We start from the raw sequence: 27,712 nt of genomic DNA on the forward strand, positions 1-27,712 counted from the left end.
TTAGTCATTGGTCATTAGTCACTGCGAAACTGACGCAGTCAGGACCAGATAACAGAAGTTGATATTCTGAATGAAGTAACATGTTGTGTGCCAGGATGGGCCTCGTCAACAGGACAGCGTGATGGAGAAGTTGGAACTTTTGCGTTCTTCGCACAGGGACAGCCTACATCGAGAAAAGAGGGCAAACCCCATGGGCACACTCAGGAGAAAAGTCCAGGTTCAATACAGCGCTCTGTGATATCAGTTAGGATTTTATATGGAGCTACATGTCTTAGTCATATTCACTAACTGTCCAGATGTCTATGTGTTTTGAAGTGATTTATAGGCCACACACAGTGCAACAGGACGCCATGACATGAAGAGACCTGACTCTGTAGGGCCTGACTCTGTAGGGCCTGACTCTGATAATGAGGCAGCACCAGAGTGCTCAGTGGAGACATTACACACAAAGGGGTCAAGCATGGGGCACACTGAGGAGATGCCAGCATTGATCGAATGCATGGAATATGACCATGCAGAAAGTAGAACTCGGAAGAAAGGACACAAGAGAAGTTCATTTTCTCTACCCTTTCTGGAGGCCCAAACATGTGATTTCTGATCTGATCGTCTCTGATGGTGCCGCGCATGTGTGTGTGTGTGTGTGTGTGTGTGTGTGGACAGAGGGGAAAGGGACAGAGCTAAAAAGCAGAAATGAGGAGCAAAGGCAGAATAGCAGACTGCTGTGTCAGACAAGGGGACAGAGAAAGGGGTGGTCCACACCACGGGATCCCAATGACAGCTGTGTGTGTGTGTGTGTGTGTGTGTGTGTGTGAGAGAGTGAGGTACTGTGAGAGCACATTTACATTACAATTCCCTCAGCTCCCTAAGGTACTACATTCCTGGGATACCTGACAAACAGACTTTTCTCTAAGCCTCTGTCCTACAGATTGAAAAAATATATATATATATATATATATATATATATACAGCCGCGGAAAAAATTAAGAGACCACTTCAAAATTATCAGTTTCTCTGGTTTTACTATTTATTGGTATGTGTTAAAGTAAAATGTACATTTTTGTTTTATTCTATAACCTACTGGCAACATTCCTACCAAATTTCAAATAAAAATATTGTCATTTAGATCATTTATTTGCAGAAAAATGACAATTGGTCAAAATAGCAAAAATGATGCAGTGTCTTCAGATCTCGAATAATGCAAAGAAAACAAGCTCATATTCATTTTTAAACTACACAATACTAATGCTTACACTTAGGAAGAGTTCAGAAATCAATATTTGGTGGAATAACCTTGATTTAAAATCACAACTTTCATGTGTCTTGGCATGCTCTCCACCAGTCTTTCACATTGCCGTTGGGTGACTTTATGCTACTCCTGGCGCAAGAATTCAAGCAGCTCGGCTTCTTTTCATGGCTTGTGACCATCCATCTTCCTCTTGATCACATTTCAGAGTTTTTTTATGGGATTCAGGTCTCGAAATTGGGCTGGCCATGACAGGGTCCTGATCTGGTGGTACTCCATCCACACCTTTACTGGCCTGGCTGTGTGGCATGGAGCATTGCCCTGCTGGAAAAAACACTTCTCAGAGTTGGGGAACATTGTCAGAGCAAAAGGAAGCAAGTTTTTCTTCCGGGACAACGTTGTACTTTGCCTGGCTGAGGTTTGTAAAAGACCATAAGGATTGAAAAAGCGGACTGGAGGTTCTTCTAAGTTCGTCTTCTCTGATGAGTCCGATTTCACAGTAGGTGCAAGACTCTCTGGCTTGTAGGCCTCTCCAGGTCTCCGTCTAACCATCAGACGACCATGTGTTGGGCAAAGCTGAAAATTGGACTCATCAGAGAAGACGAACTAGAAGACCCTCCAGTCCGCTTTTTTCAATCCTTATGGTCTTTTACAAACCTCAGCCAGGCAAAGTGCAACGTTGTCCCGGAAGAAAAACTTGCTTCCTTTAGCTCTGACAATGTTCCCCAACTCTGAGAAGTGTTTTTTCCAGCAGGGCAATGCTCCATGCCACACAGCCAGGCCAGTAAAGGTGTGGATGGAGTACCACCAGATCAGGGCCCTGTCATGGCCAGCCCAATTTCGAGACCTGAATCCCATAAAAAAACTCTGAAATGTGATCAAGAGGAAGATGGATGGTCACAAGCCATGAAAAGAAGCCGAGCTGCTTGAATTCTTGCGCCAGGAGTAGCATAAAGTCACCCAACGGCAATGTGAAAGACTGGTGGAGAGCATGCCAAGACACATGAAAGTTGTGATTTTAAATCAAGGTTATTCCACCAAATAGTGATTTCTGAACTCTTCCTAAGTGTAAGCATTAGTATTGTGTAGTTTAAAAATGAATATGAGCTTGTTTTCTTTGCATTATTCGAGATCTGAAGACACTGCATCATTTTTGCTATTTTGACCAATTGTCATTTTTCTGCAAATAAATTATCTAAATGACAATATTTTTATTTGAAATTTGGTAGGAATGTTGCCAGTAGGTTATAGAATAAAACAAAAATGTACATTTTACTTTAACACATACCAATCAATAGTAAAACCAGAGAAACTGATAATTTTGAAGTGGTCTCTTAATTTTTTCCGCGGCTGTATATATATTTATATATTTTACCAATCAACCCTTTTACACTAAACCCCAATTTTCTTCAGCCACCTACCACCTACGCTCACCAAGTCAAGAAATGCCAGGAGCCATCTGAAGGTAATCTAGTGAGTCTCGTGATAAAGCTGGAGTTGACTGCAGCTCTGAGTGCCTCATTTTCATTTCCCCCCGATGAAAACAAGGCTCATTGGTCTGGGCTCTCTATGCTCCGACCACATAACCTGAAGAGAAACCATTTCAGAGGCTATGTGTTCCCCCTGAACAGGGGTGTCTGTCATTCACACCCAATTTACCCAAAATACCTTCCATTTCAGCTGCACACAGACCTCACTTAAGACAGGCTGCTCTCTGTCTTCATGCGTCTGACTTTGCAGAGCACCTCCACACCTCAAGGGTGAAAATCACAGTGTGGCTCACATATTTAAACCCTGCATGTCACATTTGATACTACGCCTTTGCTTTAACACACAGCAAAAACAGCCACACTACCACAGGGAGTATGCAAACAAGCAATGATAATACAAATGAACCGTCCATGTCTGCAATCTTTCATTCCAACTGCTACTCACTTCTTCTCTCTGTCTCGCTCGCTCACACTATCATTCTTTCTTTGCCATCTCTTCTGCATGCTCTGTGAGCAGGCCGTAAGCAATCATGAGTAGGGGCTCTAATCACGCAGTGTGGCAGTCTCTCACGCTGGAGGTTATGCAACAGGGCCCCCTCCAAACACACACACACACACACACACACACACACACACACACACACACACACACACACACACACACACACACACACACACTGATGAGCACCCCAGAGATCAGTGAGCACAGCAACCCTCCACGTATCAAGACAACCCCCCACCCACCCCTTCCTCCCGAAAATTCCCTCAAGCACTACCCCTCACAGCCTCTTTTCGGGGCTAGCCAGGGGCCTTTGAGCATAGGCTGGTTCCCACACAGCGCACGAGGCACTAGCCATTCCGGGACAGGGGGAGCGCCACCAGTGCCTCATCTGAATGCGCCGCTGCAGCCGCGCACAGAGGCTCTTTCAGGGAGCTGTGAGAACGGGGCTCTGACCAGGAGAGCGGCAGCAGCAGCACACAGTCCTGGGGAGCCCAGCGAAAGGGGGCCATTTTGGCCGGCCTGGCGTGAAATCGAATAAATACAACGGCAGGGAGAGGAGGAGAGAGAGAGAGAAAGAGAGAGAGAGGGAGAGGGGGAAAGAGAGAGTGTTGGAGAGGAAGAGGGACAGGGAGAAAGAGAAAAAAAGCCCCCGTCTTTGTGGCTGAGGCCCAGAGCCCAAAGGAAGGGAACAAAGGGCCCAGCGCCACAATGAGGCCTGGATGCCAGGCTCGCCCCTTTATCCCCCAGACCACCCCCCCCCCCCCTCTCCCCACCACTGCAGCCCAAAACAACAAAGTCCCCTTTGAGTGCGGAGCTCTTGTCCTTCACTTCCGCTCTAAAGGCCCTCAGAGTTCACGGCTGCGTGAGCTGCCTGAGCGGGCGGAAACCGGCCCTCCGCCACGGAAACGTGGGGCCTGCCCCTGACAAGGCCTGTGCCAGACGCGGCACAGCAGAGTGTGAGAGAGCGCACAACACCCAGCACAGAGCGGCTCAGAGTGGCACGCCACTGGACAGTGCACCGCACAGAACAGAGAGAGATGGGACTGCACTGTGTGTTTCCACACAGGCACAGCAAAAACACGGAGCAATGTGTTTAACAGAGCATGCAAGAGGTGGTCAGAGCACCAGTGCGTACAACAACACAACAAACAGCACACATAACAACTGGATGCAGAAGACACAATATCATTTTTTATTAGATCGGTGGATGGTAGATGTATATCTGCCTGCATGGTGCAGGTGCAGGTGCATGTGTGTGTTTGTGGGAAGGATTAAGTCAGTGAGTGAGTGAGAGAAACAGAAAGACAGAGATTTTAGTGGTTTCCTGCCATGCCATGTTTTCCCCTGAATGCTGTCATCTGTGATGTGATGACCTCTCCTACTCAAAGCTGGGAAAAAAATGACAATACATTTGTTTAGAGGAAATTGCATAGCTGCCTCATCCTAACTGTACAAGACCACTCCTGAGAACAGAACCCACACTGGCATCAGTAGGCTTCAGCGTTTGGCTGCAGAAACTGTCTAAATCGGTGGGAGGGGGTAACAAAATCCTATAAACTAGTCATGGATGTTGACGGACGAAGGGCAACCAAACCATTTTGTTGAGACACACTGAGACACAAACACGCACACACACACACAGACACACACACAGACACACACACAGACACACACACAGACACACACAGACACACACAGACACACACACAGACACACACACACACACGTCCTTAAGTAAACTTGTGCGAGAGAGGAGAGCGGTCGGCGGGCACAGAGGACATGTGGCGCGGCAGACTGAAGGGGCCATCTGGAGGGAGGGGGCCAGCGTGGCCATGGAGGAGTGATTGGGCGTGGGGTAATCAACCATGGGTGCCAGAGGCTTTGCCCACCAGCGGGCGAGAGACCGGACCCAACGCGGCCAAAACATCCCTTACTGTACACACACAAAGAGACAAACACACACACTCTCTCTCTCACACACACTCGCACACAAATATCATACAATGCAATCTCACACAGACTTTGGCACCAAGACTGCACTCACTGCACACGCATACACGCATACACACACACACACACACACACACACACACACACAGCATCCAGAGTGCATACTGTTCTGCCCTTTATCAAAACTCTGCACTTTGTTTTGGAGAAACCCACCCATCCCCTTCCTCAAGATGAGGTCACTCATCCTCATCCTTCACACCACCCAGCAGCAAGTGTGAGTGTGAGTGCGAGTGCGAGTGTGTATAAATATATAGGTGTGTGTGTGTGTGTGGGGGGGGGGGGGGGGGTTATTGATGTTGCCACAGTCATTAGGAAAAGATGATGTGATATCCCTGATCCAAAACAGGCTTTCAATGGACATAATGGAGAAGAACAGACGCCCCTTCACTGCAGGGACAACAAGCAGCTTCACTTGACGCGTTATTAGTATGCTGCACGCTACAGTGGCACTGTCACTGCTCCAGGCAAACAGATCTCAAAGATGGTCACATTAGCTTGACTGTTTACCTCAGCATGGCAAACCGTGACAGACTTTTAGAAACCAAACGCTCCCAGATGTCTTGTTAGCAGTGACTTGTTCAGAGTCTGTGTACACGTCACAATGAATGTCACTGAAGATATAACAAACACTATAACATTTACATGTGCGACAAACAGTGCTAGTGCAGATAACTGCTGTATTGACAAACAGTGATCTCCTCACATGTCTATCCTTGACAACAAACAACAAACAGGGAACTAACAAAAAGAAAATGTATGTCGACGTGTTGAAACGGTGGTGACACAACACAACCTACGCCACAATGGATGCAAGACAAGATGCATCTGTAAATTCACGTGATACACGACAATCCTAGATCGTCATCCCCCTCTCTTTATCTCTCTCACACACACACACACACACACACACACACACACACACACACACACACACACACACACACACACACACACACACACACACACACACACACACACACACACACACACGTAGGTAAAAGCCCAAAAGCCTCCACAAACGGCAACTGCAATTGGTGCTGTTTGCAGTGCTCATTGTCATCAATACCACAACAGTACGGTTCAGAGACCTTATGTTCAAAAAGGATTCATGGGAGAATCCCAGGTTCTCTATGTTGTTTCCAAACAGTTACCACTTCTCTATGGTCAACTGCAGGTTACACAGAGTTCGCATGTATGTGTATGTGTGTGTGTGTGTGTGTATGTGTGTGTGTGTGTGTTCCTCCCCACAGTTCTCACAAGGCCTGGGGTTTATGTGCTGCTGTAGAGTTTGCACACAGTGCATGTTTTTGTGTGTGTCAAGCCAGCACAAAGGGAGCGTAGGTTTCTTCCCCTCAATCCCTGTTTGCTCATCCACACTTTGTGGTTCGCACTTCCGTCCACAAACCAGCAGGGCAATTCCCCTTACGGAAAGCTTGGGAATTTCTTTGGGACTTTCTTTGGGCACTCTCGCAGCGCCCGGGGTCAGTGGGTTGGTGGAAGTGTACGGGCATCCTCCCAAGGATAGCAGAGATATCAGTTACCAGGGTTTGTCCAATGAAAAGGGCTAAACTCATGCCTGGGACAGTTTGCTGTCTCACTGGGGGCGTGGTTGAGGGTAGCCGTGTGGAGATGGGCGCTCAGAGAGCCCGTGGAGTTCAGCCAATCCATGGAGTCCTTTCTTCCCAGGAGAGCTCGGTAGCCATTCTGAGGGGAAATCTGACACTGGTGGTGTAATTTGGCTGGATTTTTGGCTTGGTTTCTGTGATTTAATCTTGAGGCTGAAACCAATTATCTAAAACTTGGATGATAAACAGCACTCAAAGCACAAAAAATCGGATCATCCTCCAGTAACACTGATTGCCCTAATAAAACTACGTAAATGTAACTGTGGAGTGACACAGACGTCAGTCATCTCCTCTTGGCAGCGGACACCTGACAGGAGTACCACATGGTTGTTTCTCTCTCTCTCTCTCTACCTACCCTTTCTGTGGAGGAGCACATCATCTACATTCCAGCATTTTACAGACTGGCACACCTATGGCTGTCTAAACATGTGCGACTCAGATACAGTCATCACACATCTCATACAGTCTTATTACAGCTCACTTGAGCAGAGAGAAAGAGGCAGGGGCAGAAAAATGAAAACCATAATAGCAGGATGCCAGACGCATAGATGGGAACATAAATAAGCCTTTATGTACCCCTCAGGTTACAGCTCCGACACTGCACCACTGTTATTAAAGCAAAAAAGGTAAGAGGCCTAACATGATCATACTATTTTTCATGTTCACTAATTACAGAGATGAATGTCAAGAGACATTTTACTGATAAGACTGAAATGTCATATGTAAAAATACAAAATACACTTTTAGTGTCCCAAAGCCCACTATAGCTTACACTCACAAGGTAACATGTGGAAAAAAAATGTTAGACACCCGGAAGGCAACCAAACCGTCACACCACAGACACATCCTGAAACACACGGACACACACACCCTGACGTTTCACACCTCACGTGTTATCGCTTCAAAAGGGCGTAGACTGAGGTGCTGTGAGGTGTCTACGGTGCTTCCAATCGCGAGGTCTAACGGACCTGCAGCAAACATAGAAGAGGCAAAAGTGGGAGAGGCTAACCACAGCAGAGAGAGCATCAGTGTGCAGAGCACGCAGTGTGACTCGGAACTAACCCACCCTTGTTGGAACAGACGCCGAGTGTTTGAGATGAAACGCACTGAATGCGGCCACAGGGTGAGGCGTGCGTGCGCTGCCATGGTTCAGACACGCTCAGTGGATTCTTGGCATTCTTTGTGCCGACCTGTGCCTCAGAACAAGGCTTAGAAATGCACATGACATTGGGCTAAGCTGACGCTGATGGCCGTCTTTCTTCTGGGGGGTATTGGTTGGAGGCGGTGTGCCGTATGCACAGGGGGCTGACCCCAGACTGGTGCCCTCACATGAGCCTGCCGTCCTCATGGAAGAAACCTGATCCGGCCCCTGCTACTGGTCCCCTGTGTTCTGGAGCTAACCGTTCACACAACTCAGCAGCATCCAAGAGCAAATCAGTGCAAAGCAGAATTATACAACACCTAGGGGTGTCAAGAGTTGGACAATAGGTTCATCAAAGCCTAAGTGCCTGAAGGCCCAGTCCGATGGGACATTACCTCTTTATGACTGGCTAGCCTATACACAAAATACGTGAAGGGAAGGGAAGTAAATACTTGTCTCGTCGGAGATGAGCTTCCTACAGCATGCCATTAAGATGTAACTAAAACAATTGAACAAGTGCCCCTGTGCCGAAAGCGCCACAACCCCTCAATTCTTCTGTCCCTGTAGAGTCTCACGTAAGAACTCGTGGCTTAAACATGTGGTTAGAGCATCCTGCCCAGTGCTTCCTGGAACTTCTCACCTCAAACCCCACTGTTCCATATACAGGAGGAGAGGAGACTTTAGGCCAGAGGTTATGTGGAGTTTAAGAGCGGAGGAGCAAGAGTCTGGAGCATTACCAGAGCTATTTATACAGCGTAATCCGAGCACACAAGGCCCCTCGACCCAGAGACACACCACAACCAGGCTCCCAGCACACAGGAAGCTCCAGGTGGATGTCCTCCATCCGCCCCAGGTCTGTATGGGGTCAGGGAGCCAGGTCTTCCTGTTTTGAGCCACCATCCTCTGCAGGGAAGCAGCTGCCCGATGGCAGTCAACACCAGCTGGCTGAGAGGGTGACAGAGGAAGGGGGAAATGAGGGGGTCTCCCCACTCCAAAGAGGAAATGCAACTCCTTCACTGGGTTAGCACTGGTCAGACAGGGGTTTATAGGGTCCCTGAGGGTTTTCTCAGTCTGCAGCACAAGTTCACACAATTGTCAATTGTGAGCACAGAAAAGAATGAACCATTAGTGTTTCATAATTCAGCTGTGCCATTGTGAAGAGGGAAATGTGTTTAGTTAATTCCATAATACCATAATAACAAAGAAATTAAATAAATGAACAAAATAAATCTGGGGGCCTGCTGAACAGTCACCGACATTTAAGACAGGGGGGGGGGACGGAAAAGAAATCAAGATTTTACCATTCACTCATTCACTCTAATAATTCAGTTTGAGTTTAGATCTCCACCTCCTTATTGCCGTCAGAGCGCTTGGCTTTCTCTCGTGTGATATAGCCCAGTCATAGAGTGTTGTGACTAGGTTCTAATTTTACATGTTTCACCATTTGTTTATGGGAACAGAATCCGCATAAATCACTGCGCAAGGGTTGGTTCTCCCATACAGCCGGTGAATTTACACGCGCAGGATAATGTGATTAGGGAATTGAGACCCAAACTGATCGAGGGAATTTAACTCATGTTTTTGTTTGATGTGAACTAGATGTGAGGGAATCCCCTCGCAGACAAGGTCGTTTTGGTTGTGCATAACTCATGAACTCAAACAATTAAAGAAATGACAGCAAACAAGACATCAACGATTGATCTAGTGGCAGAGGGCATGGGCATGCGGCAGAGGGAGGGAGAGACCAAAGAGGTGTGTGACAACTTGATAACTCAGGGAAATTGGAGGGGGCGGGGAACTGGTTCCCTCACAATGGGAGACTCGTTGATTCGTTATTATCATGCAGCTCAAATTCATTACAATACATAGAATTCCATGTGAAGTTAAGGAAATATGGTGCGGGGTCAGTACAGTGTTAAGCATACAGCTGACAACATAATGAGTAAGTCTGACCAGCAACACCTAAAGCATCTGCGTAATTATCGATACCAAGAACTATCACAATCCCTATGCAATGAGCGCATGCATGCGAGGTTGAAGATTTTTGAAGATGAAGATTTTTTTGTAGTTTGAAAACTCTGCAACACTCGAAAGACTCGGTGACTGATCTGATTGATAGCGAGTCTGTTAATTGGATTTGGGCAATCTATGCAAATTTACGGTCTCGCGCCAGTGAGAGCTCCATGACATTTGCCTTCAAAGAAATGATTGATTGTCGTATCGTTATGCTTTTCAGACCACTTGACACATATTGTGTGGACAACAAAGGCCTCGTTAGCTGAAGACAGGAAAAGCTTCTAATACCAGGCAGTTCGGCGACATGGATCAGAGAGTGAGGCGTATCTACGCATTTAAAACATTATTCACACACGGGTTCATTGCTAAGATTGGTCACCAAGGCAATAATGACATTTCACTTTTGGACCAACCTAAAGCAGTGGATACCAACGGGTCAGAATAAACACAGCCAGAAGTTCCTTGATATAGCCTACCTTAAAGTATTAACAGTGCAAAGTTTGCCTCGACAGACAGGTTCGCCCATAATCATTTTATCAAAAAGAGTCCGCCTTCTAACACTACATGGCTACTGATTATAACCTGCCCATCAATAAACCCTCCTGAGCAACACTGTGCAACGGGGGAAAGGATGGCAAGGACGGGAGAGATGACACCAATTCCTGCGTCTCAATAAGGTTTCGCGATATTTAAAGCTTACTTACTTAATTAGGGTTAGGGCAACAGAATAAATTGGTCTGACATGCTGAATATGGCTAACTGTGAAACGAAAAAATAATTCTTCATTCCTGCCATCTTTACCGCTTAACTTAACTTAAATTGACTTCGGTCATCAATTGAATTACAAAAATGTCTGTGCCACAACATCTTTGACATCGTCCTGAGCAGAGAGCAACCCTGCAATGCATCTTAACTTCAAGTAAAGTAGGCTATCCCTCTTGTCAAAACATTTCAATAAAGCAACATTGTTTCATGTGAGATGTAACGCTTTGTGAAGCTGCCGTGATGGTAGATACAAAGGGCTACTATATGAAACTTACCGACTGGAGGAAAGCAAGTATGCGCACGTAATCCCTCTCAGTGCTCAAAATCTCATTTAGAACACAAAGTCGCAACCTTAGTTGGCGGTCCGAGTCCCTGGGATTCTGAATCCCGTTTTCTTGCGGGCTGTCCTCTTCCTCCATTTCTCTGCTATATCTCAGAAACGAATCCTCGATAAGTACGGGGAGGATGATATCCGACGCGTAAAACTTTCTGAGAACCACGCTGCTCGACTAATCCATCTCGCTTGGAGCTGGCTACGCACCGCTGACTGATGATATAGTTTGATGTAGCCTAAACGTATTCTACCAAAAGCAAAATCAATTTGTCAAAAGCATCACACCGTCCAGTACAAGTACGACGGCCACTTTGGCAACCTCTGTGCACCAAAAGTCAATGTATCAGTCTTCTACGTCCACCGTTAAGTTTCTAGAGTTACGTTTGAAAGAACTGTCTGTAGTCAAGTTGTTTTGAAGGGGACAATCTTATCTCCAACCCCAAATATATCCGTCTGGCGACTCGTTCAAGAATGTGAAAGATAGAAGTGGTTAGAAAGTTCTCCCAGTGATGTAATCTCTACGGCGAGTTCCGTAGTGGTAAACAGGCGGTCAGAAATGTGTGTGCTCACGCGCTGCAGACAACACAGAACTGAAATGTGCGGTGGCCGAAAAACAGCGCTGCCACACAGCAGGGACCGTCTGCAAGTTACTCTCCTCGTCAATTTGCGTAACAAATTATGAGGGAACAGGGGTATGCTACTTCGTCTCTGTCTCCCCCAAATCAGACGACTGTTGTAGTGTTTTCAGTTTAGGGGCAAACCATTACATGGCATGGCATGCATTTATACACGAGAGAAACACCTTTTCAATGCAAATATCTGACCTGTTGCAAACATTTGCAATTCATATTTTCTCCGATTATGCCGTTTCCAAACCCACTGAGGATCAGTTAATATTCATTTAATTCTTCTTTCCTGCAGCGACGAAATAGAAAAGCAACGATTGCGAAGTTGGACATGGGCAACATGAACTGTGGCCGGATTAGGTTAGGCTACTGTGTGCTATTAAACCATTGTGTGCTATTAAACCACGGCGCTTTGGAAGCGTGTGAAAAGCTCGATAAAATGAGAATGAGGCCTTAGCGGTTTTAAATGGGACAAAGGTTTCCTGCTTTCTGTCAGAGATGCACATGATGATAACCATAGACCAGAAGCGTGAAAAGCAGTTGTGCTCAAAGCGAAAAGAAGTAGCGGGCACAGTGCTTCTTTTGATCGATCACATCCTGTTTACTCAGGTTGAGCACACACCGTTGGCACAGCCAGATAACACCACAAACCGCCTCCAGCCTTGGTTTTGCTGAACATTTCACAACCTTGAGATGATTCATTTGTATAAATAATGTATAACCTACTTATTGTGACAAGGTGCCTGTGTCGGTTACCTTTATACCATAGTGTCCAGATTTTTTTTTCCAAGCCGGACTGAATCTGTGTTTGCCACCAATACAGCTACATGGATGTCGCACCTGTTAGGGAACACCCTCAATTATAAGTAGGTACAAACCGATTTGCATGCACTAATATTCCATTAGTTCGAAATAGGCCTACTTTGTGTGCGAAATATACAACCCAATTACCCTACGCAAACGCTCAAATATTTTGACGTCTTTTAACGGGGAAGACGCGGTGCGGTTCAAAACTTCACTTATGTACTTAAAAAGTTCAACGACGCCCACTAGTGGTTTGAAGACGTAAAGCCACTGATGGGTGCATAAGGAAATATGAGAAAGTAACGTTAATAAATCTGAGGCCCCGTTCATAAAGTCTTTTTGGCTTAGGAAGTTTCTTAACTGAGTGAAATGACCAGGCGGTATCTGTGACAAAGTGACATCCACGATGAGAGCTGGTCGAATTCTCTAAATGCTTAGGAAAGGTGCTTTAGGTGCTTCCTTTGTATCACCTTTAGCCTGGGGTACACTGGAGCACCCTTTACAAAAGGAGATAATATAGCCCCAGAACAACCACCCAATCAACGTCCACTCAATAACATTAATAACATCTACCGTTGCAGAATTAGTAGCCTAATGTAAGTGCAGTCTGATTATCTTAGCACCGTCTTTTCCTATGTCATTATGAGTTCTATACTTAAAATCTTCCTTGACCTTGATTTTCAATTGAGATCAAGTAAAGTGGTAAGGAAAAGACCACAGGATGGCCTATCCGCAGCCTGAGTCTAACAGGGGAGCTCAGAAATGAATATACTCTGTTGAACCAAACTGAATTTTTATTGGTGAAAAAAAGAAAAAGATTACCGGACTCTAATAACTGAAAATTCAGTGTGCTCCAAATCTGTAATTCTCTAGAAGAATCCCTGGAATGCTAGACTGGACCGCCCCAACTGTGATGTAACAATGTAGCCTCCTTGGAGTGGAATGTCAGTCTCATCCATTTGATGTTTCTGAAGTACCAGGAAAAGCATGGCTTACTTCTACACTCTGCTCAACCACCCCTGGGAGTAATGCCAGAGGTTCAGAAGCAGAAATGAACATTCGGAGGTGGGCACTGTGGGTAGCACTCCTCTCTGGTTATGTCTGTCATGCTTCTCCAAACAGAGGGGACTTGGAGGAGCTGGAGTCCCTAAGTTCAATGGCCGTCGAATACAGTTCCCCCTGCAGCGCCACCTGTGGGCTGGGCATCCGTGTTCAGAAGCTGTGCCCTGTGGGGGGCCCGGGGAAGTGTTATGAGCGGCAGGTGAAGTGCTTGGACACCTGGCAGTGTGGCATGAAAACACTCACAGTCCCAGCAGGGGGCCACATAAAGCTGGACTGCCTGGGAGAGGTGATGAATGCCATGGGCCGTTTCACCTTCGCCGTGTCCTGGCGGTTTGCTCGTGGCATAGTCACGACAGACGACTCACTCTTCTCACGTCTGGCAGTACCCCAGTTAGCACAGCTCACACTGGACCCATTGCAGGAACAACATGCAGGCACCTACCGCTGCGATGTGCTGGACAAAGGCCATAAACGCCTCAAGCGCACGTACTACGGCCTCAAGGTCCTGCCTCCAGAGCTGCTCCACCTGGACTTCACCAGTGCTCTGCATAAATGGGACGAGGTCTCCGTCTCGACCAACAGCAGCCAGATGTCAGTGCTGTCCAGCAGTGGTGTGAAAGACCCTCTGTTTATCAGCCTCACAGTCACTGCAGCCACAGCAGTCCTCCTCCTCCTGCTGTTCCTCTGGGTCCTCTACAGGAGAAGGCCAGCAGGGCCCACGGCCAAGACAACTCAGCAGAACAGTCACCAGCACATAAATCTCACCTGCAAAGACTTGGAGGAGCAGATGGGTCCAGGACCACTTTCTGTCATTGAGAACCTCATACGCAATGCGACCTCCCAAACAATAGTCATCCATGGCACAGAAAATCAAAGCCTACTGTAGAATATTTGGTTTAATCAATTAGGCTCATGTTTATGAGGATATTTCACCAAAATAAAAAATCTCATCATCTACGCCATGTTGCTTACCATGCACCCTGCTCAGCATCTTACCATTTCAATACAGAACATGCGACTGGTACATACAGTGCCACTTTAAAGTATGTGAACCCCTTGACCACTTAGGAGTTTTCTGTTGTTTTACCATGATTTTTCATTTTTTTCATCACCAATTTTTCATAGAAGGAATGTCAGGTTTATGTTTATCATTTGCGTGTACTTTTTTTAGAGGGAATTGTTTGAGTAGCCAAAAGACTACATGAAACATGGAATTAGTCCATTTCAAAAGTAAGTGAACCCCCAGCTGAATTGGTAAAGTCAAGCAGGTAACGGATTCAGTGAAACTTATTTGGGTGCTTAATTAGTCAATTAAGCAAACCGATCATCTGAGACATCCTTAGGGTAAGGTTTGGGCAACAGATTAAAAGAGAGAGGAAACCAACCAAACTACTGTAGTGCCAAGGTGTACCCACACAGATCAACAATGCCGAAAGGAAACAAGATATCCGAGAACATCAGGAAGAAGGTTCTGACAGCCCATCAGTCTTGGGAAAGCTATAAGACCATCTCCAAAAGATTCCAGCTCCATCCATCCATCCAAGACAAATAATTTAGAAATGGAGGGCATTCAACATGACCGCATCTCTGCCTAGAAGTGGACGCCCATCAAGACCATCACCAAGAAGCACCAGAAGAAGAATAAATCAGGTAAAAGTCAACCCACACATAACCTCTAAAGAGTTTCGGACCTCTCTGGCAGCATCTGGGGTAAATGTACATGGGTCTACAATCAGACGAAAATTGAATAGACATAACATTCATGATCGGGTTGCTAGAAGGAAGCCTCTGCTCTCAAGAAAGAACAAAACTGCCCGTTTCAACTTTGCCCAAGAGCACTTGGATAAACCAAAGGCCTTCTGGAAGTCCCTTCTTTAAACAGATGAGTCCGAGATAGAATTATTTTTGTCACGATCAAAACCAACAATTTTCGTCTGATTGTAGACCCATGTACATTTACCCCAGATGCTGCCAGAGAGGTCCGAAACTCTTTACTCATGTACATTTACCCCAGATGTACATGGGTCTACAATCAGACGAAAATTGAATAGACATAACATTCATGATCGGGTTGCTAGAAGGAAGCCTCTGCTCTCAAGAAAGAACAAAACTGCCCGTTTCAACTTTGCCCAAGAGCACTTGGATAAACCAAAGGCCTTCTGGAAGTCCCTTCTTTAAACAGATTTTGTCACGATCAAAACCAACAATTTTCGTCTGATTGTAGACCCATGTACATTTACCCCAGATGCTGCCAGAGAGGTCCGAAACTCTTTAGAGGTGATGTGTGGGTTGACTTTTACCTGACTTATTCTTCTTCTGGTGCTTCATGGTGATGGTCTTGATGGGCGTCCACTTCTAGGCAGAGATGCGGTCATGTTGAATGCCCTCCATTTCTAAATTATTTGTCTTGGATGGATGGATGGAGCTGGAATCTTTTGGAGATGGTCTTATAGCTTTCCCAAGACTGATGGGCTGTCAGTACCTTCTTCCTGATGTTCTCGGATATCTCGTTTCCTTTCGGCATTGTTGATCTGTGTGGGTACACCTTGGCACTACAGTAATTTGGTTGGTTTCCTCTCTCTTTTAATCTGTGTTGCCCAAACCTTTCCCTAAGGATGTCTCAGATGATCGGTTTGCTCAATTGACTAATTAATCACCCAAATAAGTTTCACTGAATCTGTTTCCTGCTTGACTTTATCAATTCAGCTGGGGGTTCACTTACTTTTGAAATGGACTAATTCCATGTTTCATGTAGTTTTCCGGCTACTCAAACAATTTCCTCTAAACAAGTACATGCAAATGATAAACATAAACCTGACATTTCATCTATGGAAAATTGGTGATAAAAAAATGAAAAATCATGGTAAAACAACAGAAAACGCTTAAGTGCTCAAGGGGTTAACATACTTTCAAGTGGCACTGTATGTACTGCCATTACATCGTACAATACTTTAAGTACAGTTCATCTTGTCTGTTCTGACACCCAGAGGTTGAAAATATGTTTAATCCTTCTAAGTCATGATCATTTACACATTTTACTTTTATGAGCTAAACAAAGAAGCACCTCTTCAAGGTGTCACAGTAGGTAACCGTAATGTTGCTTACCCACCCATAACCAAGACTTGAAAGACTGACATGTTAATAATAACAACTGAGTCCAGGTGTGTGTGCGTGTGTGTGTGTGTGTGTGTGTGGGGGGGGGGGGGGGGGGTGTTTGGGGTGGCAGCAAGGACAGGAGAAGCTTGGTTGGGTTTCATGTCATCAGGTGCTTTATTGCTTTCAACTGGTCATCCGCACACAAAAAAAAACAAGATGTTACCATCCACAGAAAGGTGCTGAAACAAGGAAGGGCATGAACCCAAAAGCAACATTACACATCCAGTAGCAATTGCAAAAGCCTCCAACAGCATAAGCAGCTTTCTATGTACATGCTCATTGTCTCTCCGCTGTACATTAACTGGTTTTGACTACACCTTTACCAGCAATCAATGAAGAAAAAAGGGCAGAAAAAGGCAAAAATGTTTTTTTTTATATATATCACCAATAGATCTACTCTCTAACTGAAAAAAGTGCATAATTTGATTTGAATATTAGCCATTCAGTGATCCATCACCACACACAACCACCCAGTTGGGCAAATAACTTTCCCCCACCCCATGCAGGTCAAGTCATTTAACACAGCCAGTCTACCTACCAACATCAGAAAGTTCCTAGCGGACTTACCGGCAGACTGACTCACACACCCATTCAACGAAGAACCAGTAGCACAGTGCATTCACACACAGACCTCCCGCTTCCTGAGAAATCCTGGGCACCAAAGACCACCGGCCATTCAGCTGACTCACAGTCGGTACACAAATGTCCCCTACCCCAGGGGGCTCAACGCAAACACCAGTATAACAAGCCAGCACTCAGCAGTGCAAACCCACACTGCCACAGCTGTTAAGCCCCCACTATGCAGCATGAATACAAGAGAACTTCTGGCTGTGCATTGGGCTCAATGCAGTGCTAAAAGCTGACTTAAATGCAGTGCTGGTGATTGTGTCTAATGCTGGGCTGGTTCCACTCTACTTTCATTCCAGTGCTGGTGGTTTACGGTTTTAATGCAATCCTGGCGGGTTGAAGAGTATGTGTAGCACATCGCTAGTGCTAGCAATGCTATTTAATGCTGTACGGACCAGCGAGAGTTTAACTCAGACACAGTGTTGACCAAGTTGACAATGTTAAGGCAGCAGTGTTGGTTAAGTCCACTTTGAGTAACGTGGCACAGTGTTATTCCAGCCCGACTGAATAGGAGTTGGTTAAAATGAGTGTTCAGCTCAGCACAGTGCTGGCTGGTTGACTGGGTCTGTGTCCCTTCTGTGAGTCAATGGAAAGCCTGATGCCACAGGGTGAGAGGAGAGCTCTAATAAACAGTGTCCAACTTAATCCCCAAATCCTGAACGATTTTAACAGGTAGAGCAGACAAGCTTTAGCACTTGCAAATCGGCCTGGAAGGGTTAACAATCACGCAAAAAAAAAAAAAAACCTTTTCAAGCAGCATAATTTAAAAAAAGAATAAAACTTTTAAAACTTTCCCCCAAAAAAGTCATTCGCTTTCAAAATCAGCCTCTACCCAGCATGCATCAGCGGCGGAATCCTATCCTGCAGAAGCACCGCCCCTAAGAGCTGTGCAGCTCATGCATCACACTCTCTCACACACATTCACACACTCTCTCTGTTAATGTTTTTTTTTTTTTTTCAAACAGATCACAACACATGCTCCTGTGCACATATTTACACACAAAACTCACAAAAAAGCACCACATGCTCTGCTCCACACGCACGACCAGCTCACTGGTCCTGATATTACATTCCAGAACATATGACGGCATCGAGAGACTACATCACGGCAGACCTGGACTCAAGGCGTCAATCTACTCAAACAAACAGCATCTCTGGGTTATTGTGATATGCTAACCTACGCTACTGTAACTACCTAGCACTCATAGCATTCAATACAGATAAGAGCCTTATTGCCCTGGAGGAGAGAGGGGGAATGGTACCGAGGGCTGCAGTGATCTAGGGAAAAAGGTCCCAAAATCCCAGATCAGACAGACAGACCGCAGACCATCTCCATGTAAGACAGGAAGGACGACAAAAGTCCATAGGACTCCAGTGTCTGTACATCTACATTCAAATGAGCACACCTTAAACCACTGCCCCCCCCCCCCCAGCTCTACTCCTGTACATTATTAGTGACTCTTAACCAGTGTTTGCAGTTGAGGAGAATTAAGTTGCACTTAAATTAAACATACATAGCTTGCCCTACAGAAATATTGTCTGCATGCTGGACAGAAAGAACCATATCTAGTTGTGTATGCTTGTCTGACCTCAAGAATCATTCATTCTCCCAGCTGCCAGTTATCAGTCACTGGGTTTTTAAGACTTTCAAGAGGTTTAGAAAGAGTAAAACAGCTTTGAGAATCACAGTACTCAGTCACATCTACATGGCCATTCCACTAATTTAAATGTCAGCACCCACAGAGCCCTGTAGAGGGCGCTGTTGGGCACATTTAGAGTACTTTGAGTAATGTACTTGAGTTATGGGAATGGCAAGTGCAGATGGAAAGTCTCAAGTGTTGACAGCCAGTGTTCCCTGTGAAATGGGTAAGTTGAGGTTACAGATTTGTGTCATACACACGTGCCACAGGATGGAATGCTGCAGAATCTGAGCTCAGTCCACTAAAGAGACACTCAGACACAGGACACTCAGACACAGGAATGACAAAGGAGTGATGCAGTGACTGACAGACAGAAAACAGAGAGAGAGAGAGAGACAGACAGCAAGCTGCCGGCACTGAAACTGTCTTTGTCCCCCAGGTCTTTGGTTGAGTGTGACTGGGCTTTAGGGGGTACGTTTCGCACGCTGTCCTTTCGCCTGTCTGCTGTTGTGCACAGCTGAGAAGATGAGGAGCTCACATCCAGCCTCTCCGTTAGGGAGTAAAATAAGTCCAACTCATTCAAAAAGGCTCCAGTGTCTGCAGACAAATGTGTGTTTAACAAGGAATAAAGAGAAAGAGAAAAAGAAAGAGAGAAATAAAGAAAGAAAGAAGCCCTTATTGAGAGTGAGGCACACGCAAGACTACAGCAGCCCAAACACTCACACAAGGAGTAGAATGGATGTGAGGAGAAGAGAGGGGATGGAGAAGAGGAGAGAAGAGGAGAGATAGAGGTATAGTAGGTGTGGTTGGGAGAGGTGAAAGAAGGGGAGATCAGGCAAAGCCATGTAGGAGAAACAGTGGAGCTTGAGGGAGGAGTAAGAGGCAGGTGGAAGCCCTGAGACGGCAGGAGGAGAGAAGACATCCGAGTGAGCCTCTGACAGCAGGGCCCTGTTCTCCAGAGCTGAAGTGGGAGAAGCAGATGGCCACGCTGCCAGAGTCCAAACAATCAAGTGGATCGGAGGAGGGAGCAGGAAGAGAGAGAGAGAGACATACAACCGTCCCGTTTCCCTCCCCGCGGAAGCACAGGCCAAGCCGGTAGAGGTCGCGACCTCTTGAGTGAGTCCGTTTTTAAAAAGCAAGATTAAAACTTTTAAAATCCCTTAAGGAGGAGGACCGGGAACGCAAAGAGGAAAGAGTCAAACTCCAAAAGATTGCTGTGAGCAGTCCTCTGGAAAAGTCCTTTGAAGAGTGAAGGGGCTATCTCTTGCTGCTCTTCATGTAGGAGGGAATGGCCCCGCGGGCTGTGAGGCCCTCAAAGCGCTTGTATGTGTAGTTGATGAAGACCCAGTCTTTATTCTTCAGGTCCGCCTCACTGTGGTTGGTTACGACTAGGAAAACAAACAAACAAAAATGACTCAAAATCACTCCATAGTCAGTCAACATCCAAACAACATCACAGTACCTACAAGCTCCTACAAATAACCCTTTTGACCTACTACGATCACTGCTACTTATAATTAAAAACACAAATGATAGGAATGATAATGCAGTAATAGAATAATGTTAAAATACCTGTTGGTTGAAGGATGTCTGATTCAGGGAACTCATCAAAGTTGGAGGTGTCATCTATGCTCTTGATTTCAATGGGGATGGCAGCAGGTCTCTCCCTGAGGGCACAGTTCAAAGTTCAAAGCATCAGAGCCCTGATCACAGCAGTTCTCCAGGTGACAGCAGCGTGAGCCTGGTGTGTGTGTGTGTGTGTGTGTGTGTGTCTGGAGTACCTGATGTGGTCATAGTCCACCCCTTCAAAGAAGGCATTGGTCTTGATCTCCTCCACTCCACTGGTGCCGATGCGGTGGTCTGGTTCACAACAGAACCTGCATCAGGGGAAAGGAGAGACCATTTTCAAACTCAGCATTCCCACAGCACCAAAACGGGACATTTTACTGTGCAAATGTGATGTCAGCACTGCCATATCCATCTGATTAGTGTAAATGTATGAAGGTCATTGGGTGAGAGGATCTCACAATAGAAGTGGGTAGTGGTCAGTCAGATGAGGGGGGGGGGGGGGGGGGGGGGGGGGTAGCGGGGAAAGATGTTACGGAGGGATAAAATGGAGATACCTGAGGATGAGGTCTTTTGCCTTCTCTGAGATGGGCACCTCCGGTGGGAATACAAGCGTTTCCCGCCAGTTCATCACCTTTCTGTACGTCTCCTGAGGAGTCTCAGAGCAGAAGGGAGGGTAACCTACACACACACACACACACACACACACACACACACACACACGCACACACACACACACACACACACACACACACACAAGGATCTAGGTCTAATAACACTTAAAGCAGCAATAAGAAGTTCTGTTCCAAAACTAGCAAACTACCAGAAGGGCATACAAAAACCTTCTAAACACCACCAACAGCCCAGTTGACACTGATAGAAGCTTTCCAACACACTAACTGGTGTATTTTGGCCGTATATCGCTGTTAATGTCATGCTGTGAAAGCTTTTCTTCCATTTTTGCAAGGTGTTCCAGCCAAGAAACACAGAACTACAAAGTACATATCCTGGATGGATAGTGGGAAAGACACAGGTGTTAACCGGTACTTCAAATGACCATATGCTATCAAAATGAATGAGGATGGTACCAAAACTAGTTGCCTAGAAAACCATACCTCAAAATGTTATATAGAGTTACTTTAACACATTTAAACGGACTGCCACAAATGCTCCATGAGCATGAATCGTTTTCCTTATGAGGTCTGGAATCTGAAGAGTGCCTTGCATATACCAAAAGCTCGTTTAACCTGGCCTTCACACCTCAACAGGCAACACAAAGCCTACACGTGCATTCTTAACAGAACTCTCAACAAAGAGCTCTTTAACTCACCAATCAGCATCTCATACATGATCACCCCCAAACTCCACCAATCACAAAGCTTGTTGTAGCCATTCTGCATGAACACCTCTGGAGCAATGTAGTCAGGGGTTCCCACGGTAGAGAAGGCCTATAGTGAAAGACATACATCAAGGAAGAGATAGGACAGGGGAGAAAAAGGAATAGTTAGATGGTAAACAGAGATAGAGTCTTACTAAAACTACAGCATTGGTTCAAGGGTCATTGTAAAGACATTCTCCTGTCCGGATGACAAGGTACTTAATTTTTAACCTCCCAGGTTGGAGAGTGTCACAGCCAGAGTGTCTGACTCAGCAAAGCAGAAGAAAAAGGTGTCTTAACTCCACATAGAGCTAGTCAGGGTTATTTTCCCTCCAAATCTTCAAAGCACAGAGGATCATGACTACAACTAAACATGGCTGTGTTCAAAAAGATGCTTTCAGTAAGATTTCAACATTAGCTTGCTAATGGAAGCACTGTTGGGTGTGTGTGTGTGTGTGTTCTGCACAGGTCAACCTGTGATCCCCTGGGGGGTGGGGTTGTCTCACCAGCTGTCTCCGGTTTCGCTTCCATGTCTCAGCTTTCCGCTTGGAGTTCATGTTCTGAAAAGCTGCCAAGGGACACACACACACACACACACACACACACACACACACACACAGTCATGTCAGGGACCCCTACAGAACCCTCAGGTCCAATGCTCCCTGTGATCTACCATCCCATTCCACACACTCATAATAGCGTGGATGGAATTTTGGAATTCAGTAACACAACAATCACAGTTAAACACAGAATTGTGAGGTATTTGGACCTTTTGAATAAAATTACAGTAAAAATACATTTGATAGTGTTATAGGCAATATTTTGGCCTGCATGAGTGACATGGGCAAAGATGTCACTGACAGCTATCCAGAGTTAATGAAACAACAACTCAGTAAATCTCATTATATCAACAGCTCGCGTTCGATGGTTTCACATTGATGACACACTAACGTATTGTGTAATATAGTGACTTGTTGTTAAAATATATTGACTTGTTGTAGACCAACACAGTAGACTAAAATTGGTCATTGGGGCAGCATCGGAATATTCTTAGAATTACCATGAGACTAACAATGTAGACTATCATAACACAAGTGTCTTCATGACTCCGGCCAGAAACCAGAAGATAATATCCCCTTAAAAACTTTAGCCATTTTTTATTCTATAACCTAGGGTTAAAAAAAAAGTAAATGCAGTAAATTAAACTGTATTTGTTGTCTTAGCAGTTCTACTAGCATTACTACCCTACACTCTCTACCCCTTTACAACAGAGGCCTATCACCTAGACAGATTAAAAGTGTGTAAAAGCACAGTAGCCCGTCCTATTTTTTGATTCTATATAAGATTTAATGACAATGAAATTGATTAAACCAAATCTATTAAAAATAAAAATAAAAATGGATTTCACAGGGCCCTACAGAGATGGCGTGTGTGTGTGTGTGTGTGTGTGCTTACTGAAATCACTGGGGAGGTTATGACTGAGGTTTCTGTAGAATTCTGTGCGGTGAGCTTTTTTCAGACCAGTGCACAGCCCAAAGTCCGACAGCTTGACATGGCCCTGCATCACAGAGATACAATGTATTAAAAGTCAGAAGCACATAACTGCGTTGTAACTCTACATGGATTTGTACACATTCAGAGTTGACTATCCAGAGGTAAACAATCTTACTCAGACAGTACAATGCATACCAGAGCTTCGCAATGATTATTTAAATGGTAAAAAATAACATTGCTATGAGGTTATCCAACAGATTTGAATATGATTTTGTCTTTCACGGTTTTCCTACATCTGACAAATCTTCACGTATGTGAAGCTCTAAAGATCAGGTGTGAATCAGAGATATGCATTACATCTGGGGCATCATATCTAATACAATTTCTGTCCTACTTTTAAAGAACTTGCATTTAAATGCAATTTTTTAAAGAATTTGACATCCCTACATCACACATTCACTCACCCTTGAGTCTAGCAGCAGGTTGTCTGGTTTGATGTCCCTGTGTATAAAACCCAACTGGTGGATGGAGTCGATGGCCAGCACCGTCTCCCCAATGTAGAACTGTGAGGCCTCCTCACTGAGGGTGTCCTTTTTCATTAACAGAGTCATCATGTCTCCTACAGAGAGAGATAGAGAACAGTCTGCCTGTTAGAACACTTCCAGTCCCAGACGGTACACAATTCTCATACTAGTAAACTGCCGCACCATATACTTCTGATCAACACATTAGAGTGAAGAAAACATACCTCCTGGTAGGAACTCCATGATGAGGTAAAGGTTCATCTTATCCTGGAAGCTGTAGAACATCTTCACCACCCACTGACTGTCTGCCTCCACTAGGATATCCCTCTCTGCACGGATGTGTCCTATCTACACGGCCAGACACATACACACAGCTTTGAGCTCAAGTATGTGAATATTGCCATACATTTCTAATGACTACAGGGTCTGTATGAGCTCAAGTGAGGCATTCTAATTTCAGTGTGAGCTATAGACTAGTCTGGGTGTTTAAAAATTAGGATATTATAGGGTTGTGTTGGTGTGGAGTTTGCCCCTCACCTGTTCCTTCTCCAACATGTCTGCCTTGCGAAGGATCTTCATGGCATATACGTGTCCTGTGTCTTTCTTCTGGACCAGACGCACCTAATGGGTGGGAGAGAGGCACACAGATGGATTTACATGAAGAATTATTGAATGACTTGGGAAATGCAGAGAGGGAGGGATAGGGTCGGTGTAGGCACAACACCCTGAGAGATAAAGAGACAGAGAGAGATGAGCAGAATAGCGGAGATGAAATCAGAAAATGAAGAGAAAGAAAGAGTGTCATGTGGCAGACTAAGAGCAGCTGAAGATCTTACCTCCCCAAAGGCTCCTCGGCCGATCACTTTCAGTGACTCGAAGTCATCGAGACCCAGTCGTGTGCGCTTGAGCCTGAGGAACTCTGACTCTTTACGGGCATGCTGGGAACGCCTCGTTCGCTTCTGCACGGGGGGGCAGGGACGACGACACATCAAAACATCAAACAAACGCGGTCAATAGCTCAGCTTGTGTATAATGTTTGTGTGTATGCATGATAAGGCAAGGCAAGGCAAGGCAAGGCAAATTTATTTATAGAGCACATTTCGTACATTATGCAATTCAATGTGCTTTACATAAACAAACAGTAATAACATTTAAATTGAAACACAGTAAAAGAAACTTAAATAAAAATAAAAAATAAAATAAAAATAATTATGAAAATAAATAAATAAATAAAACATTAAAATCAATAAATTGCAGGTAAGAGACATTATGATTAGCAGCACTAAGAAGCAGCATACCGTAATAAATAGAGAATTTCACATATAGGCTAAAGAGAATAGGTTTTATTTTTAGTCTTGTCTTGAAACTGTCTATGGTGGGGGCAGTTTTGATGTGGTCTGGTAGTAGATTCCAAAGTTTTACTGCATAATAACTGATAAGGACAGATAGGCTAGCATTTCAGGGCTCAGACTGTCAACATCAATATTACTCACATCTTCATCAGCCAGTCCTTCCTGATCCATGACCTTCTCTAGCTTCTGTTGCCTGAAAAAGACAATTGAGCAGTTTTTGTGCAACTGATCAGTCATCAATATTGTGTGCTGTGATAACTACAGCTACAATCGCACAAGGTGCTCACCTCATCTCCCGCTCCTCATGCTGGGCGATTAGGTTGCTGTAGAAGTTCTCCAGCGTCATCTTTGCCATGGTGACACGCTCCTTGGTATGATTACTCATGGTGGTGAAGGACGACTGGCCCGTCATTGCCATGGTTACGGTCACTATTGAGGGGAGACCAGAAAAGGCTCATCAACAGGCTGAAAGATGGGTTTCTGCACATGCAGCTTATGTAGGGACTGCCAACCATGGACTGCATGCTTTTTCTGAAAACGATGCATGGTGTAAGTGCGTGTAGTGAAATGTGGGTTTTAAGAGTGGTTGGACCAAGCATGAGAGGATTTTGTCGAAGTGCCACTCCATTGAATGATGAGAACTGGAATGCTATGCCGTCGTCCAAAACGGTGGTCTACGTCACAATGGATTGCCTCCCGTTGAAATGCATGGGGTTTAGAAATCGCGTCGCTCATAAAGGTGTCATGGGTTTGCACCGTTAATCATTATTTAATTTGGAGTAAAACATAATCCTCTTTTGTATCAGTTTTCCAAGTGTGAGTGCAAGATGCCCGAAGTGCTTAGAGTAACAGCCTTAATTATTATATATGTGAACTTCAGAATACCAGGACACAGATCTCACAGGCCTAATTAGAGATATGCCTGAATGCCAACTAAACACAAATACCGAAAATAGACATTAGGACATGATCTTTTGTGTCAAGTAAACTGTTACAATGTTAACCTTAGTTTTCCAAGTCCACATGAGTGGACTTCCAGTTGTTCCCTTGCAAAACATTACGTTAATCTCTAGGATGATGTGTGGAGGTCACTTATTTAGTATTTGCAACCCCGCGTACAATTTTGAACAGTCAGATTCAAAAATCGTCTCTGATGCAACATGACGAATTATGCTCATCTTCCCGCAGCAAGACTTGTTGGCTATGTTACAGAAGTGAAGACATAGGAAGTAAGCATGAGAATAACTTTAGAAATGTGGGTATTACACAACAACCAGTTCCTCCGCTCCGTCGAAATGCGATTTAGTGAACCGGGCAAGCAAGTTTACCACAACAGACTGCGGATGCTATGTTTTGCTTTGGGAAGGATTATTTTACGGATTAACCTTGATTTACACATGCCTCTGGGTGGGAGCTGTTCGGCACTAGTAAATGTGTCGTCACCTTCAGTTTCAACCATGTACATTTCTACTACAAAGTACATCTGGAGTGGGGCAAGCATATAGAATCCCAAAATAGTGTTACTGTAAATCTTAGGCATTAGGTCCTTATCAAACGCCCCATCACATATGGACCACTGAGTATCGTTAGTTTGTTGGCAAGCTAGCAGTGCTATGATACCTGACTTACTTGTCACCTTGTCAAATGTTTACCCACGTCAAACGTTCACTTTCTGCCCACTAACCAACAATTGAGTCATAGTCTGACTTTTCTCAAATAACTTTTACGCACACCAGTAACAACATTACAGTAACTCTAACTTGTTGAAACAATAGGCTCTACTTTCATGTCAAGCCTCTAGCTTTGGTGCAGTTGGCTAACTAGATAGCTATCTAATGTTAGCCAGTTGGTAAATTCCATTGCTAATGGTAGCTACTTAAACACCCAGTCGTCATCGCACTAACTAAAATTAGCTGTCAAAAATTCAGAGTTTCCTCTGAAATTTCACATATTGCCATGGCCAAGTTTACTTCCCGGATTCACATACTACTTAACGCCCGTAAAGTTACTTCCTTCATTAACAAACAACCTAGGATAGGTAACTAATGTTAGCTTCCGAATGGCTTGGCCCCCGAAACGAACCTAGCTAGCTAGCTAGCTTGCTAACGTTACCTGACTTCTGAAACTGCCTCGCAAGCCAACTTTGGCCAAGTGAGTTGTCATGTGAATAGTTAACACAGTCAACATGTTATCAACAAAAACTAAATGACCATTTACTTATATACAACCCCAGATGATTGAAAGCAACAACAGGTATGGGAATAAAGTTGTTCAATAGTTAAACATGAGGAGATGATCTTTTGTTTGCTTACCTCTGGACTCGACCTCAATCGTTTCAGTGCATAGTGACGTAAAAT

At 45.0% G+C, this 27,712-nt stretch overlaps 2 protein-coding genes across 2 annotated transcripts in view; both read right to left on the reverse strand.

The window, feature by feature from the left end:
• The window catches only part of prex1 (phosphatidylinositol-3,4,5-trisphosphate-dependent Rac exchange factor 1), a 62,190-nt gene extending 50,845 nt beyond the window's left edge, over positions 1–11,345 (reverse strand). The window contains exon 1 of the mRNA XM_080854087.1: positions 11,068–11,345. Within this exon, the coding sequence (XP_080710213.1) occupies positions 11,068–11,211 (144 nt within the window). The 5' untranslated portion in view covers positions 11,212–11,345. The remainder of the gene's footprint in view (positions 1–11,067) is intronic.
• Positions 11,346–16,890: 5,545 nt separating this feature from the next.
• Positions 16,891–27,685, reverse strand: stk38a (serine/threonine kinase 38a). The gene is made up of 14 exons (XM_080854067.1): positions 27,668–27,685; positions 25,643–25,784; positions 25,497–25,548; positions 24,840–24,962; positions 24,541–24,624; positions 24,228–24,351; positions 23,944–24,098; positions 23,441–23,543; positions 22,492–22,553; positions 21,938–22,055; positions 21,165–21,288; positions 20,823–20,918; positions 20,614–20,708; positions 16,891–20,429 (listed from the first exon to the last, which is right to left on the reverse strand). Exons 2-14 carry the CDS (start codon positions 25,771–25,773, stop codon positions 20,299–20,301), a joined length of 1,398 nt encoding a protein of 465 aa, XP_080710193.1. The 5' UTR covers positions 25,774–25,784; positions 27,668–27,685; the 3' UTR covers positions 16,891–20,298.
• Between the last annotated feature and the right edge of the window lie 27 nt (positions 27,686–27,712).

Source organism: Sprattus sprattus, assembly GCF_963457725.1.
Source record: "Sprattus sprattus genome assembly, chromosome: 16".
NCBI classification, from domain to species: Eukaryota; Metazoa; Chordata; class Actinopteri; order Clupeiformes; family Clupeidae; genus Sprattus; species Sprattus sprattus.